The sequence below is a fragment of the Schistocerca piceifrons genome, chromosome 2 (assembly GCF_021461385.2).
Source record: "Schistocerca piceifrons isolate TAMUIC-IGC-003096 chromosome 2, iqSchPice1.1, whole genome shotgun sequence".
In the NCBI taxonomy this organism is placed as follows: domain Eukaryota; kingdom Metazoa; phylum Arthropoda; class Insecta; order Orthoptera; family Acrididae; genus Schistocerca; species Schistocerca piceifrons.
This window is the reverse complement of record NC_060139.1, coordinates 384,885,601-384,903,495: the sequence shown is the minus strand read 5'-3', so window position 1 is coordinate 384,903,495 and position 17,895 is coordinate 384,885,601. Positions and strand designations below refer to the sequence as shown.

The 17,895-nt window shown below is 40.4% G+C and overlaps 1 protein-coding gene across 1 annotated transcript in view; it reads left to right on the top strand.

Annotated features, from left to right (window-relative positions):
* Window positions 1–17,895, top strand: part of LOC124775748 (DNA polymerase delta catalytic subunit) — a 167,545-nt gene that overhangs the window by 97,572 nt on the left and 52,078 nt on the right. Inside the window, exons 6-11 of the mRNA XM_047250578.1 lie at window positions 3,701–3,915; window positions 6,746–6,912; window positions 7,059–7,204; window positions 7,281–7,380; window positions 15,528–15,664; window positions 16,115–16,280. Of these exons, the coding sequence (XP_047106534.1) occupies window positions 3,701–3,915; window positions 6,746–6,912; window positions 7,059–7,204; window positions 7,281–7,380; window positions 15,528–15,664; window positions 16,115–16,280 (931 nt within the window). The remainder of the gene's footprint in view (window positions 1–3,700; window positions 3,916–6,745; window positions 6,913–7,058; window positions 7,205–7,280; window positions 7,381–15,527; window positions 15,665–16,114; window positions 16,281–17,895) is intronic.

Here is a 17,895-nt window from a genome sequence, read left to right as displayed (position 1 = left end):
GTGTGTGTGTGTGTGTGTGTGTGTGCGTGCGTGCGTGCGTGCGTGCGTGCGTATACCTGTCCTTTTTTCCCCCTAAGGTAAGTCTTTCCGCTCCCGGGATTGGAATGACTCCTTACCCTCTCCCTTAAAACCCACATCTTCTCGTCTTTCCCTCTCCTTCCCTCTTTCCTGATGAAGCAACCGTGGGTTGCGAAAGCTTGAATTTTGTGTGTGTGTTTGTGTTTGTTAGTGTCTGTATCAACAGACCATTACTTTCGTTTGGTAAGTTACATCATCTTGTTTTTAGATATATTTTTCCCACGCGGAATGTTTCCCTCTGTTATTTATATATGAGACAGCCAGGATGATTGGGTTTGTGGAGCTTAGGAAGAAGGTAAAACGTTGGGGGGGGGGGGGGGGGGGGTTGGGCGGAGGCAAGGAGTTCTTTGGATTGAGGTGTTAATCCTTGTGAGAGCCCTGAGGTTGTAAGGAGGGGCTGTGGGTCGGTTTGAATCACAGGAATGGGACCTTCATGGCAGATGCTATATGTAGAGGTGTCAGACAGCTCATGTAGACATTCATTTACATACTCCTGTTTATCAAGTACCGTAGTGGTAGATCCCTTGTCTGCTGGGAGGATAATGATGAAGTCAGCGGCTTTTAGTGAGTGAAGAGGCTGAAGTTCTGCAGATGACTGGTTAGGTAGGGTCATGTTGTAGGGACCTTACGAAGGTTTGTGAGGCAATGCTGGATTTGAGGAATTCTTGGAAGGCTTGTAAGGTATGATTTTGAGCGAGTGATGGTGGATCAAGTTGGGATCATGATTGTAAATGTTCAAGGCAGGGCTCAATGTGAGGTTTGTGGTTGGAAAGATTTTGAGATTGGGTAGCAAAGTGATATTTTCAGTTGACATTACATGCAAAGGAAAGTAGGTTCTTTGCCAAAGCAGCATGATTAAATGCAGGTTTAATGCTGACAGTGAGACTCTTAGATAATGCAGATGATTCAGGAGGGATATTGCTTTAGACAAGAGGTTGAGAACACTGCACTGTTGTGGTTCTTGTGATTGAGTCATTACTGGTCTGAGAAGCAAGTTTTAAGGCTGTGTGACGTTAAGGAGGTTGGCCAAGCTTGGTTTGTAGGAGACAGCACTGCAGAAAGACAGGAAGAGAAAAAAACCATGTTCGGGTAGTTTAGGAAAAAGTGGGATAATATTTGATGTGAAGTCTGATATGTTGTTGCAGTTTGAAGTTGGTGTGGCAGATATCAGCCAGGGAAACAAGAGAGGCAGATAACTGCAGGATGTTGTAGAAGGAGAGAAGTCTGGTGAAGTGGAAATAGGCAGACGAGGCATATATAGGTCACAGATTAGCTGGGTAAATGCAAGAATTGCTGTATTTGAAACTGTAAAAGAGGTTGTTGTAGAGTAGGATTACATCCAGAAACAGGGACTTTCAATGTTAGGTCTTTGGGAGTAACATCAAGGGGCAAGCAAGTTTCAAGAAACAAATGTGGAACCTCAATTTTGATAGTGCAAAGTCATGTTTTTGAAAAGAACAGATGTAGTTTATGGCAAGAGAGGAGTGTTAGGCATGGTGGGAGTGGCAAAAAGAGAAGCAGAAGAGAAGCAAGAAAAGTATCAGAAAAAATTAGTACAAAATTTGTGAGAACAGCAAGGATTAAAGAGAGATAATGAGTAGGCGAGAATTTCTCAGCAGAAATGTGGCCTGTATGATACGAAAAAATAATAAGAAAAAAATTGGTAGGGAAAGTTATGAAAGGAGATAAATTTTAAAAACTGGGCTAAAAGAAAGAGGAAGTCATAGGAGAAAATGTAAACTATTGTGTTTGGCAAATAAAGTAATGTAGGACACAGCGGTAGCAATCAATCAGAGCAGTTAGGCAAAAAAGTAACACAAAAAAAGTGAAAGAATTACATATAATGAAGGTAGATGGAGGGTAGAAAAGAAAATAGCTGTCAAATTTGCAAATAAATCAGTGAAAGACATCAGGAAAAGACCTGGAAGGTAGTGAACAGTAAACAAATTGTCGTAGACAAATTCACAAATCACAGTGGAATTGTTACATGCAAATTCGTCACTAACAGTAGGCCTGTATACGTGGGCAGAAATCTGTCTGCTGCTGAACATTTCCTCAGTCAGCACCCACCTACCTTCTCATCTTAATCAATTTTATACTTACCAACCACTACTTCACATTTGAGGGGCAGACTTACAAACAAGTCAGGGGTATGGCCATGGTACCAGGATGACTCCTTCCAATGCTAACCTTTTCATGGGTTGCTTGGAGGGGGCTTTCCTGTGATCCATAAGCCTTCAGCCCCTGGTTTGGTTAGATACGTTGATGACATCTTTGCCATATGGACTCATGGTGACGCTGATCTGTTAAAATTCTCTAAATGCAATCTCCCAATTAAATTTCACATGGTCCTATTCCGAATCCCTTGCCACTTTTCTTGATATTGTTCTCATCCTCACTGGAGGCCAGCTGCACACTTCCATCCACATTAAACCTATAACGAACAACCATACTTATATTTGGACAGTTGTCATCCTTTCCATGTCAAATGTTCCTTCCCATACAGCCTTGGTATCAGAGGCAAACATATTTGTGCAGATGCAGACTTCATACAGCAATACACCACCATTCTCACCTTAGGCTTAATAGGATGCAATTACCCCACCGGACTAGTTCAAAAGCTGATTTCCTGGGCATCACATCTATTTCTGATACTGCTGATCCCCCAAAAAACAATTTAGGAGTACACCACTTGTCACTTGGTATTAATGCACACAGAGACCTACTAGCAATCTTTGTTTACAAACATTATCACAATGTAGATACTTTTGATAAATACACTCGGTGGAAGGGGGGGGGGGGGGGACTGGAGACACCACAAAGCAATTATCCGGATGTGACAGAAGTCAGCAGATGTGATGTACATGTACAGACAAACAAACGATTACAATTTTAGTAATATTCAAGCAAAAGAGCTTCACAAATTGAGCAAGTCAGTAATGCATTGGTCCATCCCTGGTCCATATACAAGCAGTTATCTGGCTTGGCATGGATTGACAGAATTTTTGATGTCCTCTTGAGAGATATTGTGCCAAATTATATCCAAGTGCACCATAGATTGTCAAAATCCCGATCTGGTTGGAGGGCCCTGCCCATAATGCTCTAGTCTCAGTTGGAGATTGTTTGGCAATGTTGCTGGCCAGGGTAGGGTTTTTCAAGCAGGAAGACAACCAGTAAAAACTCTTACCGTGTACGGGCAGGCATTATCTTACTTTAAGTCCAAAATGGCTTGTCATGAAGGGCAACAAAACGGGGTGCAGAACATCAGCAATGTACTGCTGTGCTGAAAGGGTGCCATGGGTGATAACCAAAGTGGTCGTGCTATGAAAAGAAGTGGCACCTCTGACCATCACTCCTGGTTGTCGGGCCATATGGCAGGCAACAGTCTAGTTGGTATCCCACTACTGTCCAGGGTGCTTCTCATTAACTGGAGTATATTTGTCTTCAGTAATGAGTTCCGCTTCAAACTGCGACCTAATGACCAGTGAAGACATGTCTGGAGAGTGCAGTAGCACAGTGTTCTTCACATATTGTAATTTTTACTTTGTTCTCACTTTTCCTCTGTTGTGTCAAGAAATATAGTTCCTTGTGCATCTCCTTAATCAGTCATTGATTGTTTCAGGTTTATGGTGGACACACACATGGTTGGATGCTCCTGGGTGCAGCTTCCAGCAGGCAAGTGGCGACCTCGCCCTACAGCTCATGTGCAGTCCCGTTGCCAGATTGAAGTTGACATATCGTGGGAGGATCTCATAGCACATCCCCCTGAAGGAGAGTGGAGCAAAGTAGCCCCTTTTAGAATATTAAGTTTTGACATTGAATGTGCAGGAAGAAAAGGTGAGTGGTTGACTCTTCTCAGTTTCATTCACCAGACAGTATTTATATATTATGTAGCCATATAGTGTATGGCTATATGCATTATTTTATATTTATAGTATTGCTCCAGAATAAGTATTCTGTAGAGCACTTTCATATGAGTTGCACGCTAATATCTTGTATTGACGTTTTGTCACAAGTTAAACAGTTACTTGACTGCTCTTTCTTTGGCCAAATTATATGATAAATTATTAAATTAACAAATTATTTCAGTAAAGTTATGCATGGAAACAGATAAATCAGGACTACAAAATTATAGTACACTGGATTTCAGAAAGAATTGCATTTTAATATTGGAACATTCTGGGAAAAAAGTTGATTGTGCATAACATTTGAAATATTAATTTTTCAGAAAAAGAAAAAAATTGCTAGAAAGAGGAGAATGAGGGCTCCCAAATAAGTTATTTTAGCAGTATTGATTTTTAATGTGCGCACTTTAAAATTAGCATCAGGAGTGGTATAAGAACAAGTAGGATAATTCCACCTGACCTGTTACACTGTGTGTAATTTACCCTTTCAAATCAGGGCAGAGATATGCTGTCAGATAAATAACAGAAAGGCATACAGAAGAAAAGAACAGAAAAATCATTATAACTTATACCTGTGTACCATTTGTAATAAGTAGTGAGCACCATTCCAGTTGCATATAATGGTGCTTAAAGCCTATCTTTAAATCGAATATCTTTCAATCATGAAAAAATGAAGGAAAAATACAAATTCCTCTAGTGTCGTAACATATATTTGTACTTCAGATTGTGGCCAGCTATTGCACACAGAAAGCTTTAAGTTATGTCCACAAGATGCTTTCTTCTTTTTCAACTTTGTACATACTCTACACACTTTCAACAGTACACACATGTATTTTGCCTGAAAAGATAGATAAACAATATCCTTTTTGGGAATTGTGTGTGTGTGTGTGTGTGTGTGTGTGTGTGTGTGTGTGTGTGTGTGTTTTTTTTTTTTTTCCAAGACCACGCTTGTAACCAACTATTGTGCATATGTAGTTGTGTTGGCTATTGTGTTTTACTTTTTATTTTCTGGCATGTTGTGCTTGTGAGTCACCAGTGTTTGCTCTCTGGCATATGGTTGAGCCTCCAGCTCCTACAGGTATTTTATTGTTGCTGTTTCGTCCAGGGTTCCAGGTCCATGGCTTTACGTGATGTCTGATATCATCTTGAAGGTTTAAATAACAATCAGAAACTTTGAATAATTTTTTTAAATATAATTATTAGCCTCCAACATAAATAAAAACATTTATCTGCTGCAATATAATATGACAAACCTCAGTGTTGCCACCATACTATTACCAGAAACCAAAATAAAGTACTACCTGCACTTTTCAAACCTAACCACCAGCTGTTGCTCACATCACTCCACCACTAATTGCCCACTCTGTTGAGGCAGGCATTTATACAAAGATTCTTTGTTAAATTCTTATGGCATGAGCTAAGCCACACATCACAAGAACACAGTGTCTATTGAATCAAATTATCATTTATATAGTTTCAAGTGAGGTGGAAGGCTAATTCTAAGTAGGATTTAGTGCACAAAAACAGAGCTTGGGGACTGTCACAGACAGCTGGTTCTGTTTACATGCAAATCATGTTAGTAACACACTGATAGAACAAAACATAGTGATAGAAGGACTTAAAAACATACAAAAATGAAAATCGTTACAAAAATGCCAAAATAAAAATTGTTGTTGACATGTGTATCAAATGATTGCATTTGATTAATAAATTACAAATTTGGAATCAGGATTTTTATAGGCGAGGATATCTGTCCCTTTTTCCCCCTAAGGTAAGTCTTTCTGCTCCTGGGATTGGAATGACTCCTTACCCTCTCCCTTAAAACCCACATCCTTTTGTCTTTCCCTCGCCTTCCCTCTTTCCTGATGAAGCAACCGTGGGTTGCGAAAGCTGAAATTTGTGTTTGTGTGTTTTTTATTGTGTCCTATCTACCAGCGCTTTCTCGTTTGGCAAGTCACAGCATCAAAAAACAACAATGCTGAACCCCAAAAGTGCCCTACTTGTGAAAAATAAGTTACAGCATCTTTGTTATATATATATATTTTTTTTCCCACGTGGAATGTTTCCCTCTATATATATATATATATATATATATATATATATATATATATATATATATATATATATATATATATATATATATATATCAAGGGAAATCTAAAGACCTTGATTTACAAAAATAGGAGACAATTTTGCACATCTCCTGATAAAAAATTAAATGTTTTGATTAAGTAACAGAGAGAAGTGTGTGTACGGAGGTCCTAGGGTTCTATTCCCATCCCTTTTAGTGGCAAACTGTCAGATAATTCAGTGCCACAGGTGAAAATGCTTAACTCATCTGTGACATTCAATCACACACAGTCAATCCTATGTCACAATTATTTAGTTGGTGGCTTTTTTCATATGAATAAAGCATACGTCACCACTTGCTGCTATAGCAACTTTCACAAATGAGGTTTAAAAGGATGTTTGCTGATTGTTTCCTGTTCTTCCATGGGGAGCATTGTTTCAGCTGCTTGATTGTTGTTATCCTATCAAATCGTTTGTCAGGAGAGTGTTGCTCCCCTAATGCCATCATCATAATATGTACCTAGTTTATCATATGTATTTGTGTATGTGAAATGGATGCACCAGTTCCATAATGTCTGATTTACAACTCTCAAATAATTTATCTGTACCCAGATATCTATATCTAGCCCTATTTACATTTTTTGCTTTAAATAAATTGGATTGTGATGTGAAAATAATTATTTATTCAACAGGTGTATTCCCGGAACCAAATCATGACCCAGTCATCCAGATAGCTAACATGGTAATTCGTCAAGGAGAACATGAGCCATTTTTGCGTATTGTTTTCACTCTTGATACTTGTGCTCCAATAGTAGGTTGTAAAGTTTTGAGCTTCGACAAAGAAACAGAGATGTTGGAAGTAAGTGAAGTTTGCTGTTCATAATAGTACCTGTCAATACTCAGGCTTTCTGCATTGATGTTGTAATAGAAGTTACATGTTTTTGGATTTGCTTTATTTTGTCGTATTAAAGTTGTTGTTCATTGGTATGTCTCTAAATTTTATAGAAATGGGCAGAATTTGTGCGGGAAGTGGATCCTGATCTATTTACTGGCTACAATATTAATAACTTCGACTTTTATTATCTAATTAGTAGAGCTAGTCATTTGAATGCAAGAAATTTCAATTACCTTGGAAGGATTAAAAATATAAAGTAAGTAAATGCAATTGTTCTTCAGCTTTGTACCCAGTGTTACAACATGCATTTATTTCACCATAAACTTTTGTAGATCTGTTGTGAAAGAACAAGTTCTACAGAGCAAACAGATGGGGCGACGGGAAAACAAAAATATCAATGTTGAGGGTCGAGTCGCTTTCGATCTTCTCTTGGTGAGTTGAATTCTTTATTTAGTCACTGATTTACATGAGACTTCTGTGTAGGTAAAATTAATAAAATCTGTCCAGTTAGATGCTAAAATAGTCTACATATGTTTGACTGTAAAGAAAATGGGTAAAAATTGTCGCTAGTATTAATTTCAACAAGGAATGGGTATAATAGGATTTAAACTTAAATACACTGACAGAAATTTTTTTAAAAAAAATATGAAAAATAAATAACAAGCCCAAGAAATAATTAATGTAGGGTAATGAAATTTTGGGAATATGTTTGTCTAGGTAACATATTTAAGTTTTCAATGTTAAAAGCCCCAGGTTAATCTAAGCATGAGAAAAGTCATTGCAAATGTGAAATGAAATGCTGGTACATTAATAACCGGTGTAACCGCCCGAATGTTGAATGCAAGCATGTAAATATGCAGGCATTGTGTCATACAGGTGCTGGGTGTCAGTTTGTGGGATAAGAGTTACGTGCATATTGCACTTGGTCTCTCTCTCTCTCTCTCTCTCTCTCTCTCTCTCTCTCTCTCTCTTATCTGATGCTTTTACATCTTTGGGGAAGTGTTTTGAGGAATTTGTAGCCTTTTGGCTTTTACTCCACGTGCTTTGCTTGTGTGTGAGATTTTTTTTCCCCTATGATTTTTGGATGTGTGTAATATGAGGAATGTTCTGCATGTGTCTGGTACTTGCCTGAGGTTGGCGAGGCGATTGATTTTAGAGGGAAAGGAACAGGGTTAGGAATTGGAGATAAGAATTCTCCCTGTAACTTAGTCATTGAAGATCGTTATTGGGCATTTGTGCCTGCCGCGGGACATGTCTTACTGACCTAGGGAGTGCGGATGAGGTCATTTCCAGATGTGAAAGAGCTCTCATAGAAGGCCCTTGCCACTTCTTGGAAACTCTCTCTCAGGAAGGGGATTTCAGATGCGGTGTTAGGATTACCAGTGGGGAAACCCAGAGGTAGGTGCAGTGCCCTCCTAAATGTGTGGTTCTGGAACCTCTGGAATTTTTCCAGTTGCTGCTTGGCGACTTTTCCCCAGACAGGGCATGCATACTCCGTTATTGGCCATTTAAGCACCTGGTACACATTTACTCCTACAGAGCAGGGAAAGGGAGCTGGTTGTGTTGATGCTTGGGACATTCTGGCACAGACCTTCCCGTAGACCTCATCTATGTGGGGCATCCACGTAAGATGAGAGTCCAAGGTTACGCCATGATACTTGGCGGGTCTGTGCCAGGAGAGTTGGATTCTGTTTAGGTAAACGTTGAGGGGGGAGGGGGTTGAAGGGGTCCGCACCTTCCGAGCTTCCGGCTGATCAGCATAGCCTGCATCTTCTCAGAGTTGATGGTGATGTGCCAGCGACGGGCCCAAGTTTCTGTGTCATCTAAAACCCTTTGTGGCCTACGGATGATCAGGTCCTTGTTCCCATTACATTCGTAGAAGGCTGTATCATCTGCATATAGTGCAGTGTGCACCCCAAATAATAGCTCTAGGTGTTTGTCGAGGCCACAGTCTACAAACTGTACAATATGGATCCCACAACTGATCCCTGAGACACCCCAGCATGGATACGCCTTCTGATGGAGGTGGGTGTTTCTATTTTATCAGAGAAATTTCTGTCCATGAGATAGCTTTTAAGTAGCTTAACTATGCTTCCAGGGAACCCTTGTGTGTATAACTTGCTGAGTAACCCTCTATGCCATACTTAGTCAAAGGCTGCAACTATGTCTAGTAGCACTATCCCGCAGTAACCTCTGTGGTTGAAGCCCTCTGTGGCTGCTTCAACCACTCTCATGATGTGTTGTGGGGCAGAGTGGTTCTGCTGGAATTCGAATTCTAAATCCAGCAGAAGTTGCTCCCTGGTAATATGTTCTTGTATGGGTATTCTGAATGTGTGAAGAGGGGCAGCAGCCTTTTCAGTAGTTGCAGGGGCAACAGTCTGGATGATTGACTGATCTGGCCTTGTAACACTAACCAAAACGGCCTTGCTGTGCTGGTACTGCGAACGGCTGAAAGCAAGGGGAAACTACGGCCGTAATTTTTCCCGAGGGCATGCAGCTTTACTGTATGATTAAATGATGATGGCGTCCTCTTGGGTAAAATATTCCGGAGGTAAAATAGTCCCCCATTCAGATCTCCGAGCGGGGACTACTCAAGAGGATGTCGTTATCAGGAGAAAGAAAACTGGTGTTCTACGGATCGGAGCGTGGAATGTCAGATCCCTTAATCGGGCAGGTAGGTTAGAAAATTTAAAAAGGGAAATGGATAGGTTAAAGTTAGATATAGTGGGAATTAGTAAAATTCGGTGGCAGGAGGAACAATACTTTTGGTCAGGTGATTACAGGGTTATAAATACAAAATCAAATAGGGGTAATGCAGGAGTAGGTTTAATAATGAATAAAAGAATAGGAGTGTGGGTTAGCTACTACAAACAGCATAGTGAACGCATTATTGTGGCCAAGATAGACACAAAGCCCATGCCTACTACAGTAGTACAAGTTTATATGCCAACTAGCTCTGCAGATGATGAAGAAATTGATGAAATGTATGACGAGATAAAAGAAATTATTCAGGTAGTGAAGGGAGACAAAAATTTAGTAGTCATGGGTGACTGGAATTCGTCAGTAGGAAAAGGGAGAAAAGGAAACATAGTAGGTGAATATGGATTGGGGGGAAGAAATGAAAGAGGAAGCCGCCTTGTAGAATTTTGCACAGAGCATAACTTAATCATAGCTAACACTTGGTTCAAGAATCATAAAAGAAGGTTGTATACCTGGAAGAATCCTGGAGATACTAAAAGGTATCAGATACATTATATAATGGTAAGACAGAGATTTAGGAACCAGGTTTTAAATTGTAAGACATTTCCAGGGGCAGATGTGGATTCTGACCACAATCTATTGGTTATGAACTGCAGATTGAAACTGAAGAAACTGCAAAAAGGTGGGAATTTGAGGAGATGGGACCTGGATAAAAGAAAGAACCAGAGGTTGTACAGAGTTTCAGGGAGAGCATAAGGGAACAATTGACAGGAATGGGGGAAAGAAATACAGTAGAAGAAGAATGGGTAGCTCTGAGGGATGAAGTAGTGAAGGCAGCAGACGATCAAGTAGGTAAAAAGACGAGGGCTAATAGAAATCCTTGGGTAACAGAAGAAATATTGAATTTAATTGATGAAAGGAGAAAATATAAAAATGCAGTGAATGAAGCAGGCAAAAAGGAATACAAACGTCTCAAAAATGAGATCGACAGGAAGTGCAAAATGGCTAAGCAGGGATGGCTAGAGAACAAATGTAAGGATGTAGAGGCTTGTCTCACTAGGGGTAAGATAGATACTGCCTACAGGAAAATTAAAGAGACCTTTGGAGAGAAGAGAACCACTTGTATGAATATCAAGAGCTCAGATGGCAACCCAGTTCTAAGCAAAGAAGGGAAGGAAGAAAGGTGGAAGGAGTATATAGAGGGTTTATACAAGGGCGATGTACTTGTGGACAATATTATGGAAATGGAAGAGGATGTAGACGAAGACGAAATGGGAGATAAGATACTGCGTGAAGAGTTTGACAGAGGACTGAAAGACCTGAGTCGAAACAAGGCCCCGGGAGTAGACAACATTCCATTAGAACTACTGATGGCCTTGGGAGAGCCAGTTATGACAAAACTCTACCATCTGGTGAGCAATATGTATGAGACAGGCGAAATACCCTCAGACTTCAAGAAGAATATAATAATTCCAATCCCAAAGAAAGCAGGTGTTGACAGATGTGAAAATTACCGAACTATCAGTTTAATAAGCCACAGCTGCAAAATACTAACGCGAATTCTTTACAGACGAATGGAAAAACTGGTAGAAGCGGACCTCGGGGAAGATCAATTTGGATTCCGTAGAAATGTTGGAACACGTGAGGCAATACTGACCCTATGACTTATCTTAGAAGAAAGATTAAGGAAAGGCAAACCTATGTTTCTAGCATTTGTAGACTTAGAGAAAGCTTTTGACAATGTTGATTGGAATACTCTCTTTCAAATTCTGTAGGTGGCAGGGATAAAATACAGAGAGTGAAAGGCTATTTACAATTTGTACAGAAACCAGATGGCAGTTATAAGAGTCGAGGGGCATGAAAGGGAAGCAGTGGTTGGGAAAGGAGTGAGATAGGGTTGTAGCCTCTCCCCGATGTCATTCAATCTGTATATTGAGCAAGCAGTAAAGGAAACAAAAGAAAAATTCGGAGTAGGTATTAAAATTCATGGAGAAGAAGTAAAAACTTTGAGGTTTGCCGATGACGTTGTAATTCTGTCAGAGACAGCAAAGGACTTCGAAGAGCAGTTGAACGGAATGGACAGTGTCTTGAAAGGAGGATATAAGATGAACATCAACAAAAGCAAAACGAGGATAATGGAATGTAGTCAAATTAAATCGGGTGATGCTGAGGGAATTAGATTAGGAAATGAGACACTTAAAGTAGTAAAGGAGTTTTGCTATTTAGGGAGTAAAATAACTGATGATGGTCGAAGTAGAGAGGATATAAAATGTAGACTGGCAATGGCAAGGAAATCGTTTCTGAAGAAGAGAAATTTGTTAACTTCGAGTATAGATTTAAGTGTCAGGAAGTCGTTTCTGAAAGTATTTGTATGGAGTGTAGCCATGTATGGAAGTGAAACATGGACGATAACTAGTTTGGACAAGAAAAGAATAGAAGCTTTCAAAATGTGGTGCTACAGAAGAATGCTGAAGATAAGGTGGGTAGATCACGTAACTAATGAGGAGGTATTGAATAGGATTGGGGAGAAGAGGAGTTTGTGGCACAACTTGACCAGAAGAAGGGATCGGTTGGTAGGACATGTTTTGAGACATCAAGGGATCACAAATTTAGCATTGGAGGGCAGCGTGGAGGGTAAAAATCGTAGAAGGAGACCAAGAGATGATTACACTAAGCAGATTCAGAGGGATGTAGGTTGCAGTAGGTACTGGGAGATGAAGAAGCTTGCACAGGATAGAGTAGCATGGAGAGCTGCATCAAACCAGTCTCAGGACTGAAGACCACAACAACAACGGATATTAGTTGGAGGAAGTCATAGATGTTGCTGAGGGTTGGCAAGAGGCTAATCGACCTGTATGTTGCAGGAATAGAAGGTCTTTCCCTGATTTGTGTATTGCGACCACTTCCGGGTGTTTCCAGCAATCTGAGAGCAAGTAAACTCGTTGAAGATATTCACGAGGTGTGTGATCGCAAAAGGTGGGACGTTTTTAACTAACTGATTGGTGATGCTGTCAAATCCTGGCACTTTTTTTGTTGGTATGGAAGCTAATTACTTTCGCCACTGCTTCAGGGGTGGAAAGTGGGAGTTCGTCTTCTGGGTCTTCCTCAGCATTGAGGAAGACATCCAGTTGACGATGAACTACATCTTCGTGCTCATCATCTTGAGCAGGGATGATTAATGCTGGTTGTTGACACGAGTTGTCACCCGATGATGTTCCATATGTGCTTGATTGGAGACAGATCTGCAGGCCAAGGCAACAAGGTGACACTCTGAAGAGCATATTGGGTTACAGTGGTTTACATGGAAGAGCGTTATCCTGTTGGTAAATAATGCTGTTCATGAATGGCAGCACAATATGTTGACTCACCAGACTGACATCAAATTTGAAGTCAGGTTGTATGGGATAACCATGAGAGTGCTCCTGCTGTCATATGAAATTGCACCCCAAATAATAGCTCTAGGTGTTTGTCAAGGCCACAGATTGGTTGATTGCAGGTGCTCACCTGGCCTCCTAATCAACACATGGCCGTTACTGACACCAATTCAGGCAGCTTTCGTCAGAAAACATGAAAGATCTCATCTCTGCCCTTGAACGAGCAGCACTGAAGTCTCATATGGTGGTCGTTTTGAGGTCAGTGGAATGCATGCTGTAAGGATCTGGCTCGGGGCTGTCTTTGAAATAACTGATTTGTAACAGTTCATTGGGTGTCTGTGGTGCTGACTGCTGCTCAGATCGCTACTGCAGATGTCATACAAAGTGCCAGAGCCACACAGAACTCAGTGGTCTTTGTTAGTGCCACTTGGCCGTCCAGAGCCCATTTTTCTAATGACCGTACATTCTTGTGACTAATGCTGCCAGCAGTCATGTACAATGGCCACATTTCTGATTAGTTCTTCTGCAGTATCTCAGAAGGAACATCCAGCTTCTCATAGCCCCATTACAGAACCTTATTCGAACTCGATGAGCTGTTGATAATCATGCCTTCGTCGTCTTAAAGACGTTCTTGCTACCATCACCTCACTACATCTGGTCTCAAAGGTTACTAACACTCATGACCATTACAGCATGTATTTAAAGCAAACCTCATTTGCATCCTCTTGATGGCACTACTAGCACTGTCGTTATGCAGCTGGTGCGAAATTTGAAAGTCGTCTTCTTTCAGATGTAGATACACGTCCTGTGTTGCATTGCATAACTCCTTCCTGGTGTCAGCTGCACCTCCAAACCCCCCGCCCCGCTCCCCCTGCCCCCCTCTGTCAATTTACTTCAAAGGTAATGTCAAAAACTACTAACGAGTGACCCAGATTCCTAAAAGCAACTGCAAAAGTTTGGGTATTTTCACAACAAAGAGAATAAATGTTCAAGGAAAAAGATTAAATTTTGAAGTGCAGTTAGTTATTATTTGAAAATTATTATAATTAGAATACAATGTGGTTTTCATTACAAGCATCACAAAGAAATCATGACATTAAATCCCATGCAAGCATGGGATTTACAGCTTTCAACAAATTAAGAAGAGTATCAGTTACATTATACATCCTCTTGTAACAACAAATGACAGGATTTCGAAGAAATTAGCACAGTGTAATGAAGTGACATACCCAGTGGTACAGCTTGCCACCTAGCAGATCATTTCAGACTAGCAGGAACTGCCATTCTCATCCTGTCTACATTTTCTGGAGTTCGAACTGGACTGGAAAGACCAGGTGGTTTCTCTTTCATCATGGATCCCGTGCTTCTAAACACTGCAACCCATCAGAGTATAGGGTTTCAATCTGGGACTGTATTTTGACCTCCGATATTAAACTTTCGATGGAAAATATGTGGAACCATGACCGCAAGGTCTGCTCAGCCATGAACACATGATGCTGTATGCTCCAATGCCCCATAGCGACTGAAACAGCATTGTCTGAGCTGTCTGCAAATGGTCACTCAAGATTAGTACCCTACTTGGCACGTAGTACTATCGGTTTAAAAAACATGTTTCCTCTGCTCCATCCTGGATTTAGCATTGCTTCTTGCATATGTTCCATTCCTTTACCCCTACTTCCATTCCATTTTTCCATAAGAGTATATGAGCTTTGTTAATATTCTCTCTCTCTCTCTCTCTCTCTCTCTCTCTCTCTCTCTGTGTGTGTGTGTGTGTGTGTGTGTGTGTGTGTGTGATAACATACTGTACCTCCATCCTCAACCCAGCAGTTTCCATCCCCTCTGTCCTATCATCTCCTCCCCATTCTCATCTCTCACTCTGTTTATTTGCAGCCCTGTACCAACGCGTCCGCCCATCTTTCCCCACTCCTCTCCTTTTTTCCCCACCTCCCTGCCCCACAACCTCATGACGCTGCGCCTGTTGGCAGTCTAGCCCCTGCACACCCTACCAGACAGCGTTCTTCTCTCTCCCTACCCATACACTACTATCCCTTCCTCTTCCCTGCCCCCTCCAGAGTACTGCTTGCATCCCACGATAGTTGCATCTGGTCTGAGATGCTGGAGTTGGCGGTTGTGTGTATGTGAAGTGTGCTTGCTTGTGTGTGTGAATGATGCGTGTCATCTTTTACTGATGAAGGCTGGCCAAAACCTTTGTGTGTATTCCTTTTAATTGTGCCTGTCCACAACTTGACATGTCTTCTTTACAGTAAGTCGCAGTCTGTCTTTGCTACATTGCTGATATTCCTACCTGGAGATTCCATTGATTTTAGCCTGGAATTTAAATTTATTTAGTAAATCATTTTCCATGTGATTTTTGTTATGTATATGTTGCTGTCATTGATGTTCCCTCCTAAATTTTCATAAGAAATTATGGGGATCACTTCCAAAATATATTTGTGGGAGTCCCAACAATTCTGTTAATATTGTCCTTTCTTCATGTAATTCCAGGTTCTTCTGAGAGAGTACAAACTGCGGTCATATACACTAAATGCTGTGAGTTACCACTTTCTGCAAGAGCAGAAAGAAGATGTGCATCACAATATCATTACAGACCTTCAGAATGGGAATCCTCAGACCAGGCGAAGGTAAGTGTGATTGAGCTCTCATTACATTTTCTGGAGTTCGAACTGTACTGGAAAGACCAGGTGGTTCCTCTTTCATCGTGGATCCCGTGCATCTAAGCACTTCAAACAGTGCGTGTTTATAAATATTGAAGATTAAAAAATTGTTGATAATTGCTTTTACCTTCATTTTTAAGTGATTTATGTAAGTAACTGATGCTTGGTCCCCAGTATAAAACTTTTGCACTATTTTAGCCAAGATAAATAACAACAAATTGGTATACAGATAGACCTTATATCTTGCTAATGTATTGTTGTAGAACACTAGTAAAAAAGCAAATGCTTTCGTTAGTTCTACTGCATGTATGGTAGTCACGGTATCTAATTGAGTTTTGCCAAATGGGTTGCCTTGAAGCATATTTTGTGTTCTTCCCAGTAACTGCAGAAGTCTGTCTAAGTTTCTTTTCTGTTTAGGTTAGCTGTTTACTGTTTGAAGGATGCCTATTTGCCAATAAGACTTTTAGACAAACTTATGTGTATAATCAACTACATGGAAATGGCAAGGGTAACTGGAGTTTCTCTTGCAAGCCTGTTAACTAGAGGGCAGCAGATCAAAGTTGTATCCCAGTTGCTGCGCAAGGTGAGGACAATTCATTAACAAGAATTAAATTGGTCTGCTATGTAAGTTGTATAATACAAGGATGGTTTGAAAACTTCTTGGAACGGAATAGAAAAAAAGTACGTACATCATGGAAACGTATTTTTATTTTTCAATATTGTCTCCTTGTAGATTAATACACTCGGTCCACTGATGTTCCAGTGCCTTGATCCCATCTCAAAAATGAGCTTCCTCCAGGCCTGCAAAATAATTGTCATCTCCGGCTATCAATTCTTCGTTTGAAGTGAATCTTCGCCCACCAAAAAAAATTTCAGTTTTGGGAAGAGGTGGAAGTCTGATGGAGCCGTATCAGGTGAATAAGGCGGGTGTGGCAACAATTCATACCTTAGTTCGTGTAATTTTGCCATGGCAACGACACATGGGTGCGGGCGTGCATTGTCTTGATGGAAGATGACTTTCTTCCTTGCTAAACCCAGCCTTTTTCATGTATCTTTTGTTGCAATATGTCCAGGAGGTTAGGATAGTATTCTCCAGTGATTGTTTGCGCAGTGGGGAGATAATCTACAAACATGATCTGCTTCTCATCCCAGAACACTGATTCCATGACCTTTCCTGCCAAAGGAATTGTCTTTGCTTTCTTTGGTGGCAGAGAATCAGCATGTTTCCACTGCCTTAATTGTTGTTTTGTCTGTGGGGTATAGTAGTGCACCCAAGTTTCATCTGCAGTCACAAACCAGTGCAAAAAATAGTGTTCGTTACTCCTATAATGGACCAAACATTGTTCAGATATATCCATTCTCATGCATTTTTGATCCAGTGTCAAGAGTCGCGGCAGCAATCTTACAGATAATTTTTTCATTTCTAACTCTTCTGTTAAAATATATACCCTTTCAGATGACATCTGACAAGCGTGAGCAATTTTACGCACTTTCAATCGGCGATCCCCCAAGACCATTTTGTGCACTTTTGCAATAATTTCTGGAGTAGTGAGTGACACATCTTGGCCAACCACTGCGCGGATCGTCATTTAAGCTCTTCCGACCAAATTTAAATTCATTTGCCCACTTCACAGCAGTTGAATATGAAGGAGCAGAGTCCCCCAGTGTATTCTGGAAATTGGCATGAATGTCCTTTGGTTTCATATTTTTCTTTACAAAGTACTTAATCACTGCTTGAATCTCAATGTTTTTCCATCTTCGCAAATCACAGAGCCACGTCACTGCCACAGCTCTTTTCCAAGAGCACTGACATGGCACATGTTTACAGGCAACAGCCCAATGAATATCGCGTGAACAACTCGTTGCGCTGGCGCTGACCTCTCATGGTGATTCCAAGAACTTTTCAAACCACCCTCATATGTATTATTTTTTATTCTTTATTGGTATTTGGCTATCATCATACAGACATCGATCATATTTACGTAGTATCATTCTTAATGGTTATTCTGCTATGCACTTTGTTAGTTAATATTTACAAAAAAAAGTAGGGTGTTGATTTATGACACAACTCGAAACTACTCATAAAGTAATTGTACCAGAATAATAATAATAATAATAATAATAATAATAATAAAAGCTTTTCTAAAATATCCACACATTTTGTTCACAGTATATCTTAGATAGTTGGATAACACATA